General features: G+C 42.2%; 1 protein-coding gene across 1 annotated transcript; it reads left to right on the top strand.

The window, feature by feature from the left end:
• Positions 1–25,684, top strand: cmtm6 (CKLF-like MARVEL transmembrane domain containing 6). Its single transcript, NM_001039741.1, is given in 4 exon segments — positions 1–247; positions 16,450–16,626; positions 22,975–23,073; positions 24,946–25,684. Coding segments are annotated over 4 exon segments (567 nt in total). The 5' UTR covers positions 1–130; the 3' UTR covers positions 25,120–25,684.

The following is a 25,684-nucleotide window of genomic DNA, read 5'->3' as shown; positions in this document are numbered from 1 at the left end:
CTCCATTTTGCTCAGCGAGAGACAGAAGTCCTCGGAAAACCTATTGTGCCAGTCAAGTATAAAGGGAATTAGTCACCTCTCAGACCAGTCTATCGTATCGCTGTGTTATTCAGAGAAGCTTGGCAGGACCATGACTGACGGAGCAGTGTACGCGACCACTACCGAACCGAGCAACCCGGGAAAGAAATCCTTCTGTTCTGTAACGGAGCTTGGGAAAGTGCGATTTCCACTTAAAGTCGCACAACTGGTAAGCGATACCCTGTCTCGTTTGTGTGCTGTGTGGAAGCAATGACTTGCGATTGGAGGGGCGGATTGTGCCTTGGGCTCAACGTACTCGTCAATCGTGACACCACAGCCACAGCTTTTACAGCCTCCCCCACCATTGTTCTGTGGTGCGCATAGAGCCCTGACAAACCTAAAATCACAGAGAGGGCAAGTCAGAATGGGGAATGGGTTGTTGACAGAAGCTGCACTATGGAGGGATGGTGGGCCTGCCTGCATGAAATTCTACCTACTCAGGGCTTACCCCATCCTCTTTGCTCGCTCCCTTCAGCAGCTTTGTAAACCTAGTAAGTTGGGTTGAAAAAAGACATACGTCCATCAAGTTCAACCATAATGCCTATATATAACCTGCCTAACTACTAGTTGATCCAGAGGAAGGCAAAAAACCCCCGGTACAAACGTCCCGGTACAGCCACTCAGGGATTGGGATGGGCTACAGGGGGCTGTAGAGCTGTACAAGTAGGGACAGACAACACGTTACATGAGTTTTAAGGGACAGAAGGGCTAATGTAGGGGAACAATATTAAATGGGGGACTGAGAAAGTGAAAGAGAATGGAGAGAGGTGAAACAATAAAGGAAAGTGGTGCTAAAGAGAAGGATGATCAGAAGGAGAAATGCTAGCTATTATATAATAATAATAAAAAAAAAGTAAGTAGAGAAAAGCAATATGCAACACACAATGCCATTTACCTTTTATGTTCTAAAACCCTGTGGGGGAGGTGGGGAAGGCTCAAGCCACCTTACTGGCCCTAGTAGACATTCTGGCATAATGTAGTTGGTGGTTCAGGAAATAATGCTGCAGCACGGTCTGTACAGCCCTGCCCTAGCTGTCTTTGTTACTGACACCACAACATGCCATTCTAACAAATGATGTTTTAAGACTAGAGGTCCCCTGGGGATGTGGGGCTGCAAGTACAAAGGATTTATGTTGTGTAACACAGTTTGATAGGCCTGTGGTGTGTAACTTTAGTGGGCGTCAAACCAGGGGCCTGCCAGCTATTGATGAATTATAATTCCTAGGCCCCAGTTTTCCTTTGTGGAAGTTTTGTTGGACTTTCACACTAAAGCGTTCTGATTTTAAAAAAAAGTACACAAAGGGAGGACAATCAATATAATAAATGATTAAAAAAAGTATAAAAATACCAAGGTTAAGTGTCATGTGATAAAGGATAGTACAGGTATGGGACCCATTATTCGGAATGCTCGGGACCTGGGGTTTTCCGGATAAGGGATCTTTCCATAATTTGGATTTCCATACCTTAAGTCTACTAAAACATAGTAACATAGTAAGTTGGGTTGAAAAAAGACATACGTCCATCAAGTTCAACCATAATGCCTATATATAACCTGCCTAACTACTAGTTGATCCAGAGGAAGGCAAAAAACCCCATCTGAAGCCTCTCTAATTTGCCACAGAGGGGAAAAAATTCCTTCCTGACTCCAAGATGGCAATCGGACCAGTCCCTGGATCAACTAGTACTAAGAGCTATCTCCCATAACCCTGTATTCCCTCACTTGCTAAGAATTCATCCAGCCCCTTCTTAAAGTTATATAATGTATCAGCCAACACGACTGATTCGGGGAGGGAATTCCAGAACCTCACAGCTCTCACTGTAAAATATCCTTTCCGAATGTTTAAATGGAACCTCCCTTCTTCTAAACGGAGTGGGTGCCCTCGTGTCCGTTGGAAGGACCTACTGGTAAATAAAACATTAGAAAGGTTATTATATGATCCCTTTATATATTTATACATAGTTATCATGTCACCTCTTAAGCGCCTCTTCTCCAGTGTAAACAGACCCAACTTGGCCAGTCTTTCTTCATAACTGAGACTTTCCATACCCTTTACCAGCTTAGTTGCCCTTCTCTGGACCCTCTCTAACTCAGTAATGTCCCGTTTGAGCACTGGAGACCAAAACTGAACAGCATATTCTAGATGGGGCCTTACCAGCGCTCTGTAAAGGGGAAGAATAACCCCCTCCTCCCATGAATCTATACCCCTTTTAATACAGCTCAAAACCTTGTTTGCCCTTGCAGCTGCTGCCTGGCATTGCTTGCTACAGCCAAGTTTATTATCTACAAGGACTCCAAGGTCCTTCTCCATTATGGATTTGCCTATTGCAGTCCCATTAAGGGTATACGGGGCTTGCATATTTTTACATCCCAGGTGCATGACCTTACATTTATCCACATTAAATCTCATCTGCCACTTAGCTGCCCAGATTGCCAGTTGGTCAAGATCCTGCTGCAGGGATGTCACATCCTGGATAGAATTGACTGGTCTGCAGAGTTTTGTGTCATCTGCAAACACTGATACATTACTCATAATACCCTCCCCTAAGTCATTTATGAACAAGTTAAACAAAAGTGGACCCAGTACAGAACCCTGAGGGACCCCACTGAGGACCTTATTCCAAGTAGAGAATGTACCATTAACAACCACCCTCTGTACCCGATCCTGTAGCCAGTTTTCTATCCATGTGCAAACGGCTTCACTAAGACCAATAGACCTTAGCTTAGAAAGCAGTCGTTTGTGGGGAACGGTATCAAATGCTTTGGCAAAATCCAAATAGATTATATCTACTGCATCCCCACTGTCCAGCTTCTTACTTACCTCATCATAAAAAGCAATTAAATTGGTCTGACATGACCTGTCCTTCATAAAGCCATGCTGATTACTGCTCATAATGGCATTCTCCACTACATAATTTTGAATGTGATCCCTTAACAAGCCTTCAAATAACTTGCCCACCACGGATGTCAAACTTACAGGCCTATAATTGCCAGGCTGAGATCTTACTCCCTTTTTAAATATGGAAATGACATTCGCCTTCTTCCAATCCCTAGGTACCATACCTGATGAAAGAGAGTCTGAGAATATCAGAAACAAGGGCCACTGCAATTCTGCCCCTAGCTCTCTCAGTACCCGAGGGTGTATTCCATCTGGCCCAGGTGCCTTGTTTACATTTATCGTGTGTAACCCTTTAAGCACCATATCCTGTGCCAACCACTGTGTAGTTGGAGCTGAGGCAACAGTGCAGCTATTGGGTGGGACTTGGCCCACTGGCTCCTCTACTGTATACACAGAAGAAAAGAACTGGTTAAGCACATCTGCCTTTTCTGTATCCCCTGTAACCATATTGTTACTATAACTCAACGGGGCCACACCCTCAACCTGCATCTTTTTACTATTAATATACTTAAAAACTTTTTGGGGTTAGTCTTGGCCTCGGCCGCAATGCGCTCCTCATTTTCTATCTTTGCCTTCCGGATTGCTGTTTTACAACACTTGTTATAGTGTTTATAATCATTAAACGCATCTACTGTCCCCTCTGACTTATATTTCTTAAAAGCTTTCCTTTTTTTCCCCTATTAACTTCTTTATTAACTTCTTTACCTCAGAGTTAAGCCACATAGGGTGATTCTTAACACTTCTACTTTTTCTTATTAATGGAATAAATTGAGAACAGTAATGATTTAATATCATTTTAAATGACAACCATTTCTGCTCTGTGTTTTTATCAGAAAACATAATGCCCCAATCTATGCCCTGAAGCGCTGCCCTTAAGGAGCTAAAATTTGCCTTCCCTAAATTCATTGTCTTTGTTGCCCCCGTGTAAATTTGTTTCCTGCACCAAACATCAAATTAAATAACATTATGGTCACTATTACCCAGGGGTTCAACCACTTGCACATTTGCTATACGTTCTGGGTCATTAGAGATCACTAGATCTAGTATAGCATGGTTCCTGGTTGGCTCCTCAACAACTTGTGACATAAAGTTGTCATGCAGCAAGTTTATAAACTTGTTCCCATTTACTGTCCTGGCAGTACTATTGCCCCAGTCAATATCAGGGTAATTAAAATCCCCCATTATTATCACTTGCCCCAAACTAGCAGCCTTTTCTATTTGCAACAGGAGCTGGGCCTCCTCCTCTTCGCTTACATTAGGGGGTCTATAGCATACCCCTACAATTAGTTTGGTAGATTCTTTACTATCTGTGAGAAGCTCAACCCATAAGGATTCAGCTCCCTCTGTTAACCCCATCACTTCCTCCTTAATATTTGCTTTTAATTCCTGCTTAATGAACAGACACACTCCTCCTTTTCTATTGCCCCTGTCCCTCCGAAACAATGTATACCCCCCAATATTAACTGCCCAGTCATGAGACTCATTCAACCAAGTTTCAGCAACTCCAATCACATCATATTTCCGCTCCAACGCCAGTACCTCCAGCTCTCCCATTTTACCAGTCAGACTCCTTGCATTGGTAAACATACATTTAATACTGGTTCCGGCGTGAGAATGACGCGTAAACAACTTACGGGCCTCCCTGCCATTATCAATATCCCGAAGCAAGTCTCCTCCCCCATTTTCCCTTACTATGCCCACTACCTCATCTATCCTGTCTACCACAGAATTTCCCTCTGCACCCTCCCCCCCCCACCCTAGTTTAAAATCTCCTCCAACCCTCTAGCCATCTTTTCCCCCAAAGCAGCTGCCCCATCATCATTGAGGTGCAGCCCATCCCTGGCAAAGAGCTTGTAGCCGATTGAGAAATCAGCCCAGTTCTGGAGAAACCCAAAGCCCTCCTCCCTGCACCAATCTCCCTAAGCTCCCGCTGCCTTCTTAATGTTGCTCGTGGCACAGGTAATATCTCTGAGAAAATTACCTTGGAAGTCCTCGCCCTCAACTTTGCACCTAGCTTTTTAAAATCGTTCTTGAGGACTTCCCCCCCTCCTCTAACTTCGTCATTGGTACCTATGTGTACCAAGACCGCCGGGTCTTCCCAAGCCCCTCCCAACAATCTGTCCACTCGTTCCACCACATGCCGAACCCTAGCACCAGGCAAGCAACACACAGTTCGGCATGTAGGGTCTTTGCGACAAATTACCCTATCCACCTTTCTAATAATTGAATCCCCTACAACTATAGCCTGCCTTCCCTTCCTAGCACTATTCCCCCCACCTGTATTAGAGGTGCCGGCTCCCAGGGTGCTCTGAGAGTCAGCCCGCTCCATACATGCCAGCTCAGAGCCGTCTTCCCCAGCATCTTCACCTAAAGCGGCAAATCTGTTGGATTGTACAAGCTGTGAACCAGCCCCCCTACCCTTGTGTCCCCTACTGCCCCTCTTAACTGTTACAAATTTGTCTCCCTCATTAACCTCCACTGTCCCTTCTCCACCCCCCACTACACCGGCCCCTGCCAGTGGTTGCTCAGTGAGCCTCCTGTTCTCCCCCATGTTTGCAGCTGCCCTCAGTGCTGCCAGTTCCCCCCTTAGATTCTGCACCTCAGATTCCAAGAGGAAAACCCACCTGCATCTCTCACAAGTAAATGCTGCATGGAACTGCTGCTCCAGGACCACATACATGCGACAAGATGCACACTGAGTAACACCAGCAATCATACTGCAACTCATATTGCCACTGGGTACTTACAGTCTCCCTAGTGCAATCCCTTGTATAGTGCCTTTTAAGTTTCAAACGCCTTTTTTGTTTTTAACGCCTACTATACACTTAATCTACATGCAACACTCGCTAGTAGCTCCCAAACTCGCTGTGCAGTCAGAAACTTATTGAGGTTCAAACCAAACAGCCAAAAGTCTGCTGAGAATTTACCAGATTTACTCCACCCCCTTAATTAGTATGCTCAGCCAGGTAGCACTTACAAGTCACACAGCAGTTAGTTAATTGCACTTACTTCCTCCTTTCAGCCAGTACTCCCAGCATGCACAGTAAACCCCAAGTGCCTTTTTTGTTTTTAACGCCTACTATACACTTAATCTACATGCAACACTTTAGATTACATGCAACACTCGCTAGTAGCTCCCAAACTCGCTGTGCAGTCAAAAACTTATTGAGGTTCAAACCAAACAGCCAAAAGTCTGCTGAGAATTTACCAGATTTACTCCACCCCCTTAATTAGTATGCTCAGCCAGGTAGCACTTACAAGTCACACAGCAGTTATTAAAGATTATTTAAACATTAAATAAACCCAATAGGATTGTTTTGCTTCCAATAAGGATTAATTGTTTCTTAGTTGGGATCAAGTACAAGGTACTGTATTATTACATAGAAAAGGGAATCATTTTTAAAATTTAGAATTATATGCTTATAATGGAGTTTATGGGAGATCGCCTTCCCATAATATATATATATATATATATATATATATATATATATATATATACTCACCAAAAGGATTATTATGAACACCTGTTCAATTTCTCATTAATGCAATTATCTAATCAACCAATCACATGGCAGTTGCTTCAAAGCATTTAGGGGTGTGGTCCTGGTCAAGACAATCTCCTGAACTCCAAACTGAATGTCAGAATGGAAAAGAAAGGTGATTTAAGCAATTTTGAGCATGGCATGGTTGTTGGTGCCAGACGGGCTGGTCTGAGTATTTCACAATCTGCTCAGTTACTGGGATTTTCACGCACAACCATTTCTAGGGTTTACAAAGAATGGTGTGAAAAGGGAAAAACATCCAGTATGTGGCAGTCCTGTTGGCGAAAATGCCTTGTTGATGCTAGAGGAGAATGGGCCGACTGATTCAAGCTAATAGTAGAGCAACTTTGACTGAAATAACCACTTGTTACAACCGAGGTATGCAGCAAAGCATTTGTGAAGCCACAACACGCACAACCTTGAGGCGGATGGGCTACAACAGCAGAAAACCCCACCGGGTACCACTCATCTCCACTACAAATAGGAAAAAGAGGCTACAATTTGCTCACCAAAATTGGACTGTTGAAGACTGGAAAAATGTTGCCTGGTCTGATGAGTCTCGATTTCTGTTGAGACATTCAAATGGTAGAGTCAGAATTTGGTGTAAACAGAATGAGAACATGGATCCATCATGCCTTGTTACCACTGTGCAGGCTGGTTGTGTAATGGTGTGGGGGATGTTTTCTTGGCACACTTTAGGCCCCTTAGTGCCAATTGGGCATCGTTTAAATGCCACAGCCTACCTGAGCATTGTTTCTGACCATGTCCATCCCTTTATGACCACCATGTACCCATCCTTTGATGGCTACTTCCAGCAGGATAATGCACCATGTCACAAAGCTCAAATCATTTCAAATTGGTTTCTTGAACATGACAATGAGTTCTCTGTACTAAAATGGCCCCACAGTCACCAGATCTCAACCCAATAGAGCATCTTTGAAAAGTGGTGGAACGGGAGCTTTGTGCCCTGGATGTGCATCCCACAAATCTCCATGAACTGCAAGATGCTATCCTATCAATATGGGCCAACATTTCTAAAGAATGCTTTCAGCACTTTGTTGAATCAATGCCACGTAGAATTAAGGCAGTTCTGAAGGCGAAAGGGGGTCAAACACCGTATTAGTATGGTGTTCCTAATAATCCTTTTGGTGTGTGTGTATGTATATAAGGGATCCCATATCTGTAGTGGGAAGTAGATCCCTGCCCTATAGAGCTTACTGTCTAATGTGATCAGTAACCCTAGGGCCAGTCAGCCTGATTAGGATTAGTGCATGGGTGGCCAAAGAATTATTATATTAAGGTAGCCATACACGATACGATCCGCTCATTCTGCATAGTCACCAAATGAGCAGATATTTCCATTAATATGCCCACCCTAAGTTGGGCAATACTGTTGTAAACATTATGGGAATAGGACACATCAGAGTGAAGACTGCATCAATAATCTGATGTGGTCCCCGATCCAAAGAGAAAATTAAACCCTGCCGATCAATATGTGGCCAATATTAGGCCAGATATCGATCGGGTAGGCCTGTTGAGGGTGTCCACACATGTAAACAACCGCAAAAAATCCTCTGCACTCACCCATTATCAATATGTAGAAATTGGACACTAGGGCATTTCGCTACTAAGAAATGCCTTCCCTCCCCACCTCAAAAAGAGGGATTGTTTGTCCGTACATTGCAATATACTTCAAGCTGGCCAACTACGTCAAAGTCATCCCTTCTGGCCAGTCCTACCCTAACTGACCTATATAAGTAATTTAAGATTAGTACTGAGCAAAGGGACTAAGTTTTACCTGCAACATGCTTGCGTATAAGGTTTTGTGTTATTGTTTATACAGGAGCAGTGGCCAGCTCCATGTTGTAGCCCCTACTATTCCCAGCTACAGTCAGGTGATCCCAATGGAGCTAATAAAAGGGCAACCATATGGGAGTTTTAACCTTATACGCAAGCATGTTGCAGGTAAAACTTAGTCCCTTTGCTCACTACTAATCTTAAATTACTTATATAGGTCAGTTAGGGTAGGACTGGCCAGAAGGGATGACTTTGACGTAGTTGGCCAGCTTGAAGTATATTGCAATGTACGGACAAACAATCCCTCTTTTTGAGGTGGGGAGGGAAGGCATTTCTTAGTAGCGAAATGCCCTAGTGTCCAATTTCTACATATTGATAATGGGTGAGTGCAGAGGATTTTTTGCGGTTGTTTATATGTATTTTATGGTCACAGCCTCATTGCACCCCCGCTTAATGGTTTACAATTTAGTGGTTGAGCACAACTTTCCCTTTTTGTGTTGTTGGTGTCCACACATGGGCAGATAAAGTGCCAATTCGGGTCTTTCTGCCCGCGTTTGGCCACGGTAGGCCTGTTGAGGGTGTCCACACATGGGCAGATAAAGTGCCAATTCGGGTCTTTCTGCCCGCATTTGGTCACGGTAGGCCTGTTGAGGGTGTCCACACATGGGCAGATAAAGTGCCAATTCGGGTCTTTCTGCCCGCGTTTGGCCACGTTGAGGGTGTCCACACATGGGCAGATAAAGTGCCAATTTGGGTCTTTCTGCCCGCGTTTGGCCACGGGCAAAAGGCTTTTAACTTGCCGTTGATTTTAATGTAGTTGGGTCCAAACTTTTATTCTTATTTTATCCTTCTTACTCCTATTGAAATAAAATTCTAAACAGTTGGTCAGTTCTGATAAAAGCTTTGGGTGAAATAAAGGTTATTAATAGTCACGACATACAGATAGAGGGCCACAGATAGGACTTTCCATTCATTTTTTTTCACATGATGTTTCATTCGCTTATGAAGAAAATACACTGAAACAAAAAAATGTACTTTAATTTTATTAATTGTTATTTAACTCAGTCTAGATTATATTTCTAATCATAACAGGTTAGCCCTGGTTTTTAATTTAACATTTTTTTGTGCTTGGGATTCAGAGACTGTGTCCAACAACACCATGCCAGTAGAGAGGTACTAATCTATTACTGGCATTTTTAAGATTTCATTTCACATTCTTCCTGCAGAATTGTTATTATGCCAGTAAAAATCCTTAGTATTAGTAGAGGTTATAAGAAGAGTTGCTGCCCCATTCAGTGTAATATGTCATATATGTAATATCATGCCAAATGCCTTGAGCTCATAGGCCATACTCCCTTATTGACTTTATAATAAAGTTGTAAAGCTTGTAAGAGTTAATGAGGCGCTTGTGACCCATCAGGCAGTGTTTAGGCATGGCTACGGCTAATGACAGGTGTTGCAATCCATATATGCCAAATACAATCCCAAACTTCCTTCACTGAAATAAATGGAAACTCACTGATCATTACACCGGTTTTCAGCCTGAAATGCACCTTTTTGTCAGTTGAAAAAAAAAACAAAACAAATCTATCATTATCTATTGAATATATATGGGAAAAATGTAAAAAAATGGTAAAGACTAGAGGCACTTCTAAAATACATGGACTAGATAATTACCACCCTTATGTCATAGAGCTATGTGACAGTTCTTTAGCATTTATAATATTAGTTCACTGTGCATTTCAATGAAGTGTTTGTGACTAAATAAAGATGCTGACTTATTAATGTCTAATAAAAAAAAGTTTATTTTTGTGGTGAATAAAAGGTTCAGTGAAGCTTTTGCTTAGACATTTTCTGTTCTGTAGCCAAAACAACACACACATGTCCTGGATACTCTTTTAGACTGTATTGCAAATCAGTTGAACCATATTAATTATTGGCCTAATGTGTTGACCAGCATGTCCAATATGCTAAATTCTAAGAAGGTTTCCTGTCAGTTGACATGATTTCTGCCTGGAATTTGCTTGTGATTGCACAGATGTCAGTGAGTGGTCACAAACTGAACAAATTGGCTGACATTATCTGCCCATTTGTGTACCCAGCTATTCAGGGCTGTAGAGCTTAAAAGAGACATATCATCTAAAAATTAAGAATATGCCAGTGAACTATACTCCTCTAAATATAGAAGGACCAAGCTTAAAAAGTTGTGTTTTGGACAGATTTATTGAGAAATTCCACCAGAACCCCACTAGTCCCGCCCATCTGTTCCACTTCCAACTGGCTGAGTTCTCTGTATGTGCAGGGAAGCCGGCGGCCCTCAGAACACTGCACTGTAGGACAGGAACCAATCAGCAGCTAGGCTGACCTGATAGAGAACTGAAGCCTGTCTTTGCTTGTGTGACTGCAAGGCTGTGATTGGCTACTCCCCTCCTACAGTACTTCTGGCAGGGACTGTAAGGACACGCCCACTCTTCATTTGAAACAGGGACAGAGAATTAATAGGATCTATAGGGAGCTGCAATAAAGGGGCCATTTTTACAGATAGGATTAATGTTTAGCCCTAAGTGAAACCAGCACCATATATTCATAATTGCCTACAAAATGAAGGTTTTTTTCCATTTATCCAATATGTCTTTTTTAAAGGGTGATTAGCAGGAATCAAACCTATCACTTACTGAGCAGTGCTATTGGAGCATGATGTCACTGATCTAAAGTATTCCTGTCTGCAGCCTTCCAATGTGCATACAGATTTCTTTGTGAACAATTTGCAAGCTTTGATAGGTCTGAAGATTTTTTGAAAAGAAGTGTTAATGCCGTGAGTGATAACAAAGAGCGCCATGTGATCTTAGCTATGGGTACTTTTAGGTTTGATGTGTCACCGAGCAGAAATTCCTGAGCATTTACTGGAAAGTGAAACCAGTAGTTATGGGCAGTGACTTTTATTTCTGCAGAAATCCACTTGAGGTATGATGGGGATAATGTAAACAAACCTTCCACAAATTATTATATTTCTAACTACATTTTCTTTCTCCAACGTTTTTGTTTATTTTTTTTTTAAGATTAGTCCAAATTAGCAGATTATTTTTCAAAGCAAAAATAATACGTATGCATCGATATCTGTGATAGTTTTTACATTTCTTTTGAGGCTATTATTTCCCATTCCTCATGTGATACATAACTCATGGCTGTACAGATGTTCCACTGTTACTAATCGATGCCTCTGAATGCTGTAAAAAAAAAGTACCCTCTTAAGCTGTGATTATATAAGTGCATCCTCATGTCTGATGGTATCATCAAACAGTTGGTTCCTTGGTGGAGTCCTATGAATCAGATCAGACTGATCCGATCATTTGGCCCTTTGCTAGATGGTCACATTGTTTAGGGGCCCTGTGCAGACCTCTCAGTAGGTTAGTGGTTAAAAGGCCACTGTAGCTTTCCACCCCACATACTACTCTTTTTCAAAGACACACCCAAACCAGCCAATCAGGTCGATGTGGGTTGTTTTTAGGATGATTCATCTCAGTCAGCTAAGAGAGGTAGATCAAGCTAGGTTGCACTCCAGAGCAAATTCCATTGAGCCAAATGCTGCAGGTATTCCTGGTGATTCAGTAAGGTCTCTTTTCCTTAGGAACTCTGGCCCTGCACCCACACCAGTGTGTACAGTCATTTGCATCTCTTTGATATGAACTGTACTATAGCTGTAAGGGCTGCGGCACACGGGGAGATTAGCCGCCCCCGACAAATCTCCCCGAAATGCCATCCCACCGGCAAAAATATAAATCGCAGGTGGGATGGCATACGCAGCTGCCGCAATTTCCCGAAATCGCAGAAGTTTCCTTCCTTTATATTTTTGCGATGGGCTGGCATTTCGGGGAGATTAGTCGCCCGCGACAAGGGAGATTTGGCATGGGCGACTAATCTCCCCGTGTGCCACAGCCCTAAGGGTGAAGACACACGGAGCCACTAGTAGCAGCTACTTGTCAGGGCTACTAAAATAGACAATGCTGGTCATTTACTGGCAATTCTCAGTATTGTCTATGGCAGGGGATTTTCTGGGGTTTAGTAGCCGTGACAAGTAGCTGCTACTAAGTAGCCCTGTGTGTCTTTGCCCTAAAGGCTGTGGTACACGAGGAAGATTAGTCGCCCACGACAAATCTCCCTTGTTGTGGGCGACTAATCTCCCCGATATGACATCCCATAATGTAAATCGCTGGTGGGATGACACACACCATTTCCGCAAATTGCCGCACCGGGTATGCCATTCCACCGGTGATTTACATTTTCGCCGGTGGGATGTCATATCGGGGAGATTAGTCACCCGTAACAAGGGATATTTGTCGCGGGCGACTAATCTCCCTTGTGTGCCACAACCTTAAGGGTTGTTGTGTAGTTTTGTGGCAGGATGTCAATTGTCCAGAATTACACCTCAGCAGATGTCATGTGATGCAAAGGAAAGATATCTGTTAACCCTTTGTGTACATGTGGGCTTACTACTGAATATCAAAAATGCAGTACTACAAGAGTACCAACTGTACTGCAAAATGTACCAACTCTGACTCCTAATAAATTTAAATTGTAATGAAAACAAAATACAATAAGTCCTATTTCACAGATAAAGTGCTTCTCTGCTGTAAGTAGATGTTTCAACAGTGTGAAGTCCAGCTGAGCTTTTATATAGGTTTAATTAATGTTTGTAGTTTCTTTAATAAATTAAATTGAAAAGCCATAATGACATAGGCTTAGTTATAGATCCTCATTCATGTTGGCAGTGACAGACTTGGATGGCCAGTAGGGTAGTGCGTCAGCTTCCTTGCCAGTGGTTGTTTGCTTTATTGCATATGCCAATATGTTAAAGGAATACTGTCATGGGAAAACATGTTGTTTTAGAAATACATCATTATATATACATATAGAAAATCTTTTACATTCACTGTTTTGTGATGGGCTATTTGCTCCCTCAGAGATCACCTCTAACTGTACCAGCAGGAAGTGTTTTGGGAAAAGATGACTGATCATTGGCTGATGTAACCTATAGCATGTATGTGTGCCCTTGGTATGTGTGTGAGCACAGTGAATCATGCGAATGGGAGGGGAGGGTCCGAAATATTTCAATTTGAACTTTTCTATTTAGGATTATTTAATAGTACATACTACTGAAAATTTATACAAGTATGGGACCTATTATGCAGAATTCTCAGGAAGGGATCTTTCCGCAAGCCATTAGAACAATACTCTAAGGTTTCTCACAGTTTTTTTTGTTGATATACTTACATAGTTACATAGGGTTGACAAAAGACCATTGTCCATCAAGTTCAACCCATCCGAGTAAACCCAGCACACAACCTATACTAACCAATCTATACACTCACATACATAAACTATATATATACAACCAGTAATACTAACTGTAGATATTAGTATCACAATAGCCTTGGATATTCTGCTTGTTCAAAAACTCATCCAGGCCCCTCTTAAAGGCATTAACAGAGTCTGCCATTACCACATCACTAGGAAGGGCATTCCCCAACCTCACTGCCCTCACTGTGAAAAACCACCTACGCTGCTTCAAATGGAAGCTCTGTTCCTCTAATCTATAGGGGTGACCTCTGGTGCGCTGATTGTTTTTATGGGAAAAAAGAACATCCCCCAACTGCCTATAATCCCCTCTAATGTACTTGTACAGAGTAATCATGTCCCCTCGCAAGCGCCTCTTTTCCAGAGAAAACAACCCCAACCTCGACAGTCTCACCTCATAGCTTAAATCTTCCATCCCCTTTACCAGTTTAGTTGCACGTCTCTGCACTCTCTCCAGCTCATTAATATCCTTCTTAAGGACTGGAGCCCAAAACTGCACTGCATACTCAAGGTGAGGCCTTACCAGGGACCTATAAAGCGGCAAAAATATGTTCTCATCCCTTGAGTCAATGCCCTTTTTTATACAAGACAGCACTTTATTTGCTGTAGTAGCCACAGAATGACACTGCCTGGAATTGGACAACTTGTGATCTACAAAAACCCCTAGATCCTTCTCCATTAAGGAAACCCCTACCATTCAGTAGATAGTTCGCGTTTATATTATTCCTACCAAAGTGCATAACTTTGCACTTGTCAACATTGAACCTCATTTTCCAGTTTGCTGCTCAGTTTTCCAATTTTGTCAAATCGCTCTGCAAAGCGGCAGCATCCTGCATGGAACTTATAGTTTTGCACAATTTAGTGTCATCAGCAAAAATAGAAACAGTACTCTCTATGCCCACCTCCAGGTCATTAATAAACAAGTTAAAAAGCAAAGGACCAAGGACTGACCCCTGCGGTACTCCACTAACCACACTGGCCCAATTAGAAAATGTTCCATTTACCACCACTCTTTGTACTCTATCCTTCAGCCAGTTTTCTATCCAATTACAAATATTATGTTCTAGGCCAATATTCCTCAATTTGATCATTAACCTTCTGTGAGGTACTGTATCAAACGCTTTAGCAAAATCTAAGTAGATGACATCAACTGCCATTCCAGCATCAAGGTTCCTGCTCACCTCCTCATAAAAGGCAACTAAATTAGTCTGGCAAGATCTGTTACGCATAAAACCATGCTGGCACAAACTAATAGTATTGTGAACTGCAATGTATTCATCTATCCTATCCCTTACTACCCCTTTCAGAAGCTTTCCTACTACTGATGTCAGACTAACAGGCCTATAGTTTTCAGGCTGAGAACGAGATCCCTTTTTAAATAACGGCACCACATTAGCAATCCGCCAGTCTCTCGGCACCATGCCAAACCTCAACGAATCCTGAAAAATTATGTGAAGAGGCTTGGCAATCACAGCGCTCAGCTCATTTAATACCCTGGGATGAATCCCATCTGGTCCTGGACCTTTGTTTACCTTTACATGTTCAAGTCTCTTTTGAATTTCCTCCTGAGTGAGTAGCTAAATTACTAGCACTGGGTATATTAAAAGGGAAGCCTTCATTATCTGGCTCCTCAGATGTATAGACAGATGAAAAATAAGAGTTCAAAATTTCTGCTTTTTCCCCGTTCTCATCAACCAATGTACCCCCCCGTGATAATAAAGTTCCCACCCCTTCTTGCTTCATTTTTTTACTATTCACATAATTAAAAAATAATTTTGGATTCTTTTTACTCCTTGCTGCAATATCCCTTTCCATCTCTATTTTAGCTTGCTTGATAGCTTTTTTGCATGCTTTATTTGCTTCCTTGTACCTGATGAAAGTTTCCGCTGTCCCAGCTAACTTGAATGCTTTAAAAGCACGTTTTTTCTTACCAACCTCGACCTTAACTCTTTTATTCAGCCATAAAGGTTTTGCTTTGCGATGCCTCTCCTTGCTTACAAGGGGAATATACTGTTGTGTATACTTGCAAAGCAATGCTTTAAAGATACTTGTACTGTACGTTATGCCTAATTACAGATTGGGACGAGGAGATTGTATGTTCTCCCGGGGCTTGTATGGGTTTTTCCCAGACTCCAGAAAACTTTCAGGAAGGTTATTTGACTCCTGGTAAAATGGTATAAAGTGTGAGTAATTGTGATAGTGACCTTTGATTGTAATTTCCAGTGGAACAGGGTCTGATGATTTCTGTAAAGTGCTGCATAATATGTCAGCATGTATAAATAAAGGATGATACTTATACATGATTTGTCTTCCTTATGAGGCCTTAAACTTGTGGGGCTTTTCCCTCCTGCTTACTGTCCTGGTATAAAAGGAAGTAGCTGGTGAAAAAAGCCCAGCCAGTCTTGTTTCTCAGCTGAGTCTCACTTCTAACATTCTATCTTCTGCATCCATCAATACTGTTCTCCTTCTGAAAGCTCAGACTTACGCACAATGCACTGAGGTGGCTGCCTGCACACCAATATAACAACTAAAAAAATACATTTGTTGGTTCAAGAATAAAATTTTAAATGGTAGAGTGAATTATTTGCAATGTAATAATGTAGTGTAATATAGAAATAAAAAAGTACACCATAAAAAAACACGACAGAATCCCTTTTAAGCAGCAGTACAAAAATCTACAATTGATCATGGGACAGAAGTGGAAGGAACAAAGAATATTGGTAGAAGTGCCATATGAAAGTAATGTATTTATTTATTTCAATATCCTTTTATTTTCACAGTTGTTCTCATTTATTGGCTTTGTATGTGAAGAGATCATTGACCAATGTGAAAACTGCGGTGGCCTTTACTTCTTTGAATTTGTGAGCTGTAGTGCCTTTTTACTGGCTTTACTCCTAATTATCGTGTACTGCACACCATTAAGACAAAAAGTGAATCCGAACAGCCTGAAGTCTATTGTAAGTACATCTATTATCTTTGGTTATATATCCTTTATGCTGAAGAATTGTTACTTGAATTTTCACCAGTTACGCAGAAGAGAGGGTTAAGTGATCTTGGTCTTTGCATATAACTAAGGTGAGAGCATTTCCTTGCCATGTTGTTATACATACAGTCATGGCCCATTTTTGGAGTTTTGTGTGACATTATGTCCAATTTGCTTTTTATCCTCCCTTTTTTGTTCTGTTCCAATACACACAAAGGGAATAAACATGTGTATAGCAAAACATGTGTTACTGCAATACTTTTCTGTGAGAAAGACTTGATTTTCTGGAAAAATTTCTGGGGTGCCAACAATTTGGGCCATGACTGTAGGTACACAATCACTCTTCAATACAGTCCCAATTTATATATTTTACAGCTATTTATCATACAAGCCTCCCACTAATACACAGCTAATTATACCGCTCCAGACCCAGCACAGAATCAGATTCCTATTCCTCTTAAGGTGGCCATACACGAGCAGATCCGCTCGCTTGGCGATGCCGCCAAGCGAGCGGATCTTCCCCCGATATCCCCACCTACGGGTGGGCGATATCGGGGAGCATTTAGGTAAAAAAAAAAATAATCCGATCGGTTGGCCCTGGGGCCAAACGATCGGATTATGTGGGCGGCAATGGGGCAGTCGGATCGGGGACCGCATCAACGAGCCGATGCGGTCCCCGATCCGACCGGATTTTCTAACCTGGCCGATCGAGATCTGGCCAATTTCAGGCCAGATATCGGTCGGCCAGGCCGCTCTGCTCTCCCCATACACAGGCCGATTAGCTGCCGAATCGGTCCAAGGGACCGATATCGGCAGCTATAGTCGGCCCGTGTATGGGGACCTTTACTCTCCCTCCACCCACTTAGACTGTTTTTGCACCTACTGCTAAAAGCAGTTCCTTCTACCCCTTCCCAGAGACAGAGCAACTGGATTTTCTGGTACAAGGTTCAAAGTTTTCCCGACAACAATTCCACTCCGACTGTTCCCTCATGCTGTAGTAGTAGGCATGGCTGAAAATTAGGGAAAGGGGTGAAATTGGAAAGGACTGAATGCTGGTTGGGGTGAGGACTGCATTAACGAGCTGATGTGCTCCTCATCCCAATTGGATTTTTAAACCTATGCCCTATGATCATGTGCCCCATAAGTGGCCAATAAGCTGACGACTCAGCCTATCAGCGACTTTTACTGGCAAATGTATGGCCATCTTTAGTTGTATGGATGGTGGGTTTTGTTCCTGTATCTACAACTGACAGTCAGTGTATTTTATTGAAAAGAAAGTGTCTTTCAGACACCATCAGATTATATCATGTTGGATGCAGGCTTCTACAGGGGTGTCATTTTGGATGGCAAGTATTCCATGTAGTTTACACATCATATTTTTTTTATCAGTCCCATGATATTTTGGCAACTACATCCACCTTGTAGGATGAGATGTGTCAATCCGACACCATTCTACAAAATCTCCATTAAGAGATAAAATTCACAGGAGAGTTTTTAGAAGCCAAAGTTATGCCTCGTATGCCTTTAGCTTAGTGCCACACAGGCACTACAGGCCAACATGGCGGATAATGTCTGGAAATGCAAAGTCTTGCTTCAATGCTTCCAGGGGCAGGTTTCTGCAGTCACAGGCAAGCACTGAAGGCAGGTTAAAAGCGTGTATGTTCATAAACAAGGCGTGGTGATACTTTTGGAAAATAAAAACAAAATTGAAAAAAAAAAAAAAAGCATGAAAGATCCATTGCAAGGGAACACAGGATTTAATGCCAGTGTGTAAGAGCCCTAAATATATTTGAGGCAGTTATTTTATGCCTGGTGTTTTCACATTTTCTGTCACTTTGTGGAAATTATAATAGTTCCTGTTATAGTTAATAATAATATAGTTTTATTATAGTTAGGGGAGAAGAAGTAATCCAAAGTGATTAAGGGAATGCTGCACCCTTACTGTTAACCTTTGAATAATTGTAGTGCCAGGTATTTAAATGTTTGAAAAAGGATGTTTACTGATGACATTTTTTGTGTATTTAATGTAAGAACTAAATGTACATGCCATGTGCCAGAGGTGTTATATGCAGGAAACCTTTATTAACCAATTGTTTCCTGCAATAGACAGCGCCTAGGCCCTTCAGCAATGTAAAGGGGTATATTTATCATGCTGTGTAAAAAGTGGAGTTAAGCATTACAGGTGATGTTGTCCAGGGCAACCAATCAGCAATAAGATTTCAACAGTTAGAAAACCAAAGCAAAGCATCTGATTGGCTGCTATGAGCAACATCACCGGTGATGTTTTACTCCAGTTTTTACACAGCATGATAAATATACCCCTAAGTGTCTTCACCCCCCCCCCCCCAGCACTGGCAGTCCTTTCTGTGTACCCTTTCACCAGTTCATCTCATGAACTTTCAGATCACCCACCTAGCACTGCTTTTAGTCAACCTCTCCCCAAACAGTTGCCTAAACTTTCCCATTGGTGTGAATATATTCATCACCCTCTCTCAACTAGTACCAATCCTATACCCCTTTATTTATTCATTCTTTCATTCATTCATTCACCCCCAGCCCCCCTACAGGTGTTCTAGATCAGTCTTTGCTCCAGAACTCCCTTAGTTGCAACCCTAGCCATTCTCTCTCTTTACCTTAGAGTTCATCCTGTCAGACTGTCACACCCCCAGACAGAGCAGGTATAAAACTCCAGTCTCTCCATGCTACAAACCCCTAGTAGTACATGTTCATCTAAATTCTTGACACCAGTGTAATACCCCACCACCCATAAGGGACAATTTAAAGTGTTTTTGACTGTTAGGGTCCTGCACAGCACCCTTTGCCCCTCTTTTATAGCATCACGTGTCTTTGACTCTAAGGGCTCTGGCACACGGGGAGATTAGTCGCCCGCGGCAAAACTCCCTGTTCGTGGGCGACTAATCTCCCCGAGTTGCCTACCCCTGCCATCCCACCGGCGAACATTTAAGTCGCCGGCGGGATGGCAGACGCGGCGGGGCGATTTCAGGAAATCGCCGAAAAAGACTCGCGAGGCTTTTTCGGCGATTTGCGCAAACTCGCGCCGCCGCATCTGCCATCCCGCCGGCGGCTTACATGTTCGCCGGTGGGATGGCAGGGGTAGGCAACTCGAGGAGATTAGTCGCCCGCGAACAGGGAGTTTTGCTGCGGGCGACTAATCTCCCCGTGTGCCAGAGCCCTTAACTTGTTGCAACTGTACTTATCTTGTATTTATCTGTATTTATTGTTATACTTTGTATTTATCTATTATCTTAATAAACCCCTGTTTGTATTAATGTATTCTACTGTACAGCACTGCGTACATAAGTAGTGCTTTATAAATCAAGACATACATACATCACTCCCAGTGACTAAAAGTCAACTAGCCCCTTTACCTGTTGCATAGTATATAGCACAGATGGGGTTGGCAATTGTTGAAGGTGTTTACCAATGGATGCACCATTAGTCGTGTAGAGCCAGCAAATGGGAGATGAACACCCTATTTCTAAATGATTATTGATCTATGCTCTGCAACTTCTAGAAAAACTAATTACTGAAAAGGAAAAAAAAATATCTTACCCAGTGTCTTTTTCTCCTCTTTCTGTGCCTTATTGGTATGCATATTTCTTCTTAAGTTGGTCATGAAGACTTTCTTAATTAACATTTCATTAAATATGTCAATATAACTGGACACTCCTTTCTATCATTTGTTTGACTGAGGATATTAAGGGCTCTGGCACACGGGGAGAATAGTCGCCCGCGACAGAACTCCCTGTTCGCGGGCGACTAATCTCCCTGGATTGCCATCCCACCGGCTAAAATGTAAATCGCCGGTGGGATGGCAAACGCGAAATCGCGCAATTTACCTCGAGAGAAAACTTGTGCGAATTCAGTGAAATCGCACCGCCGCGTTTGCCATCCCACCGGCGATTTACATTTTCGCCGGTGGGATGGCATTTTGGGGAGATTAGTCACCCGAGACACAGGAGATTTGTCGCGGGCGACTAATCTCCCCGTGTGCCAGAGCCTCAAAGCTTATCAGCAATATAAATGCCATAGCCCTTCATCTTGATTTGTTTTGTTTGTCCTACCTCAGCTAACCTTTCTTCTTTTTCCTACAACTTAAATCAGGGGTACACAACGAGATTAGTCGCCCAGCGACAAATCTTCGTTGTCGCGGACAACTAATCTCCCTGTAATGCCATCCCGCCGGCTAGATGGCATCGCCAGTGGGATGGCATACGTGTCGCTACAATGTCTCGCAGTCGGCCGAAGTTTCCTCTCAAGGCAACTTCGGGCAACTGGGAGGACATTGCAGCGATGCGTATGCCATCCCACCGGCGATTTACATTCTAGCCGGTGGGATGGCATTGCAGGGAAATTAGTCGCCCGCGACAACGAAGATTAGTCACTGGGCGACTAATCTCCCAGTGTACCCCTACCCTTATGGTGACCATACACAGGAACATTCACTCGTTTGGTGAGGTCGCCAAACGAGCATATATTATCCCTATATGCCCACCTATATGTGCGGGTGATATCTGGCTAATTTGATTGATTGGCCCTAGGGCCAAATGATCTAATTAAATGGTGGGCATAGCACGTCAGACCAAGGACCACATCAATGAGCCGATACAGTCCACGATCTGACGGAAATTCAAACCTGCCAATTTTAAGCCAGATAACAGTCTTGTAGGCCTGCCGGGGGTGCCCATACACAAGCAGGTAAGCTGCCAAATATATCGGGTGAAGATCTGCTCGCTTGGCGACCTTGTCACGTGTATTTGCACCTTAAATGAGCTGTTAGGATCAATTTTTCTTTATCTGATCATGTCTCTTGTAAATAATGTGCTTTGGACTTTTTCTGTGTATCTAGAATAACTGCCCCTCCCCCCCAGCCATTATAGATAAGACAGAAGCAGTCTCTGGGCACTCCTCAGTGATCTATGTTTCCATTTCCTTTAAAAGAACTAGTCTTGGTACTATAAAGGTGTGTGTTTTCTTTTTCTCTGCCCTAATACTATAATTTATTATTATTATTAACATTTATTTATGAAGTGCCAACATATTCCGCAGCGCTGTACAATAAGAGGGCTTCATACGTTGGACGTACAGAATAACATATAAAGCAATCAATAATCAATACAAGAGGTGAAGAGGGCCCTGCCCAAAAGAGCTTACAATCTTCAAGGAGAAAGGGTTGAGACACAAGGTGTGGGAATGGGCATGACCAGGGTTGTGAGAGGTGCGGCACAGGGTATTGCTAAACTAGATTAGGGTAAGCTTCTCTAAATAAATGCATTTTTAGAGATCTCTTGAAGGCAGAGAGATTGGGAGAAAGTTTGTGGGAGCGAGTTCCAGAGAAGGGGGGGCAGCCCTTGCAAAGTCTTAAATCCGGGTGTGTGAGGAGGGAATGAGAGAAGAGTTGAGGAGCAGGTCAGTAGAGGAATGTAACAAGTGGGTTGGGTGGTACCTAGAGATGAGTTCAGAGATATAGGGTGGGGCAGAGTTATGGAGAGCCACTGAACGAAAACCTAAATAACTGAAAAACCACAAAAAAATTAAGACCAAACGCAATTTGTCTAATATCAATATCTACATCATACTAAAAGTTCATTTAAAGGTGAACTATCCCTTTAAATAGGAAAAAAAAATTAGCTGACATGAAAATTCCAGTGTAAGAACTGTGCAAGAATGAACAGAAAAAGCAGGCATTTTTTTTTAAAGGAGAAGGAAAGGCTAACTCACTGGGGGGTGCCAAAATGTTAAGCACGCCCCAGTGACTATAATCTCTTACCTTTAGCTGCGACCAAGTGTTTCATCTTCCCGCTTCTGTCTTTGCGCACTAGAGTGAAAAGCCGAACTTTAACAAAAAAAGTCGGGTTTTTCACTCTACTGCTCATGTGCCTGCCCCAGGAATCAGAAGACAAAAGGAAGAGGAATCACTCGCTGCAGCTAAAGTTAAGCGATATGCCATCCCACCGGCTAGAATGTAAATCGTCAGTGGGATGGCATACACAGCGCCGAAATCACCGAAGTTTAATTTCAAGGCAACTTCGGTGTTTTTGACAAATCGCCGCGCCATGTATCCCATCCCACCGGCAATTTAAATTCTAGCCGGTGGGATGGCAGACGCCCTCGACAAGGGAGATTTGTCACGGGCGACTAATATCCCTGTCTGTAATGGCCCTTAAATATTAGCTCCAGAATACTGATTCATGTCTTCTACTCAGTGTTTGCTTGATCAAATAAACCATTGTTTAAAACAAACGCTGTCACCATAACGAAAACTTGGTACACAACAGTGATTTCTGCTTTTCTCTTGCAGGACTTCTGGATTTCAAGTATCACTGGTTTGCTTTTCCTCATTGCCTCCATTGTATTTGCTGCTACAATGGATGATATTTCTCTGGCAAAGGTGTCAGTGGTATGTATTTGCACTTTACATTTCATTTTCATAGCAGCATTAACGTGCAATCTGTGTTTATAGTCCAATTATCACATTGGCAGAAATTTACTTAAAGGCAGGGGCACACTGAGTGGATCATCTGCTTTCCTGGGCTTGCATTTTATATGCCAGCAGAGAAAAGCGGATCCACTGTTATCCTCTTTTTCATGAATCCCTATTGATAGGTATGGCATCAGCATATGTGGAGCTACAGTAAGTGGATATCGACACAAAAAACATTTGTGTTGCTGCACCAATATCCACTTGGTGTAGCTTCACACAGGCTGACACCATGCCTGTCAATGGGGGCTACACTAAAGAGCAAATGGGAGCGGATTCACTTCCTCTACCTGCATACAAAACGCAGGTGAACAAAAGCAAATGATCAACTCCATGTGCCCCTACCTAAATAACAAAAAGCTCAAGAGAAAGCCTTATGCTACCGGGACAGTGGCATTAAAAAATGGTTTCGTTACAGGACCAGTAACACAAGGAAAGAAAATTTCCTTAAAGGAATACTGTCATGGGAAAAGATGTTTTTTCAAAACACATCAGTTAATAGAGCTTCTCCAGCAGAATCCTGCATTGAAATCCATTTTTCAAAAACAGATTTTTTAATATCTGATTTTGCAATTTCACATGGGGCTTGCCATATTCTTCACTTCCCAGTTTTGCACAACCATGTGACCTGTGCTCTGATAAACTTCAGTCACACTTTACTGCTGAGCTGCAAGCTGGAGTGATATTGCCCCCCTCCCAGCAGCCGATCAGCAAAACAATGGGAAGGGAGCAAGAAAGCCGCTCCTAGTAGATATCAGAATAGCACTCAATAGTAAGAAATCCAAGTCTGGCTTGGGACTCCTCCAGTTACATGGGAGTAGGAGAAACAATAGGGTACCTCAAAGCTGAAGATGCCCCAGTAGCTCCCCAACTTCTTTTCTGCTGATTCACTGCAAATGCTCTGTGGTACACTCAGTTACTGAGCTTAGGGACCGACGCACAATAAAAGGTAACATTTATAGTCTAATATATACAGAATAAGGCCGATTAGTACAGATAATTACTACATGGCAGCAAAGTGGACATTTCTTGGTTTAGGTTAAATGAACAGTAACACCAAAAAATGTATATATTTCAAAGAAATTAAACTATAATGTACTGCTGCCCCGCACTGGTAAAAGTTTTGTGTTTGCTTCAGAAACATTGCTAGAGTTTATATAAACCCTGGTGTGTAGCCATGGGGGCAGCCATTCAAAAGAAGAAAAGGCACAGGTTATATAGCAGCTAACAGATAAACCCTGTAGAATACAATGGTGTCTTATCTGTTTCCTGCTATGTAACCTGTGCCTTTTCTCCTTTTTTCCAGCTTGAATGGCTGCCCCCATGGCTATACAGCAGCTTATTTATATAAACTATAGTAGTGTTCCTGAAGCAAACACCCCAGTTTCACCAGTGCAGGGCCACAGTACATTATATTTCAATTACTTTAAAACACTTTCATTTTTTGGTGTTACTGTTCCTTTAAAATTGTTAGAAGAAATTCTGGTTATCTTTTCTGCCTCCCTTGCTCATCCCAGTGGATACTCTTTTTGTGGAGGGTTGGTTTGTGGGCAGAGGTGCCAGGGGTTGGAGAGTTCAGGGGGCAAAATTTGCTGAAGAGTAAGCCCTACTCAGCCTAGCATCCTGGAGAACATAGAAGAAGAAGACTGAAGCAACTTCCTACACAGAATAGAAATAGCTTAGTTTGGGTGTCAGCATCATTTTATGAGTATCACATCAAATAAGTATGTGTATTGTTATTAAGTGCATATTATTTCTCCTGTGTACTAAAGTTTTATCTTTTTCTTTCAGGCTTTTGGGTTTTTGGCAAGTATTGCCTTTATTATTGAAGCCATCATCATGTATAAGAATGGAGACAGTCCATTTACAAAGAAAGCAAATGTAAATGGCACAAACAGAATTCCTGAGGGGCAACCACTAAACAATCCAATACAGGCACAAGAGCCAGGATCAGAGCAAGCTTAAGCAATATGCTGTATTTTATGCTTCAGTGCAGCCTCCTTATTTGTTCACTTACAAGACTTAATGTTAGGGGATTGTACATATATAAATGAAGAATCGATGCAAAAAGTATAGCACTTCAGCAAGATCCATGCTAGACAATAAGTTCCTCACAGATAAAAGAGAGCATTCTGCTAACTTCCTATTGAGGAACCCCTTGTGTTCTTCCTTAGGAAGCCTAGTGCAGTATAATATGGTTTCCACCAGAAATGTCAAACATTAAAAATAATACTCTTTTATTTGTCAGCAACTTCTCGTTGTTACATAATGATTTAGTGAAAATGTAAGCAATTCAGTAAGCAATGTTGTGTTTTGGTACAATTGCCACAAATGATGACTAAGATCAATTTCTTTTTTTATCCATCTAGAAAAGTGTCAATTTTAAGGAAACATAATGGGTGCCTTTAAAACACTGTATAGCCTGCATCTGCATCATTTTTGCTACTGAAGGAGACATTTTCTTTCAGTTGTCGAGGCTTAAATATGTTACTGACATTGCGGAGAAATGAAATAAAAGATTTTAAACTAA

This window comes from Xenopus tropicalis, chromosome 6, assembly GCF_000004195.4.
Source record: "Xenopus tropicalis strain Nigerian chromosome 6, UCB_Xtro_10.0, whole genome shotgun sequence".
Classification (NCBI taxonomy): Eukaryota; Metazoa; Chordata; class Amphibia; order Anura; family Pipidae; genus Xenopus; species Xenopus tropicalis.
The sequence above is the reverse complement of the archived record's forward strand: the minus strand, read 5'-3'. Positions and strand labels throughout refer to the sequence as shown.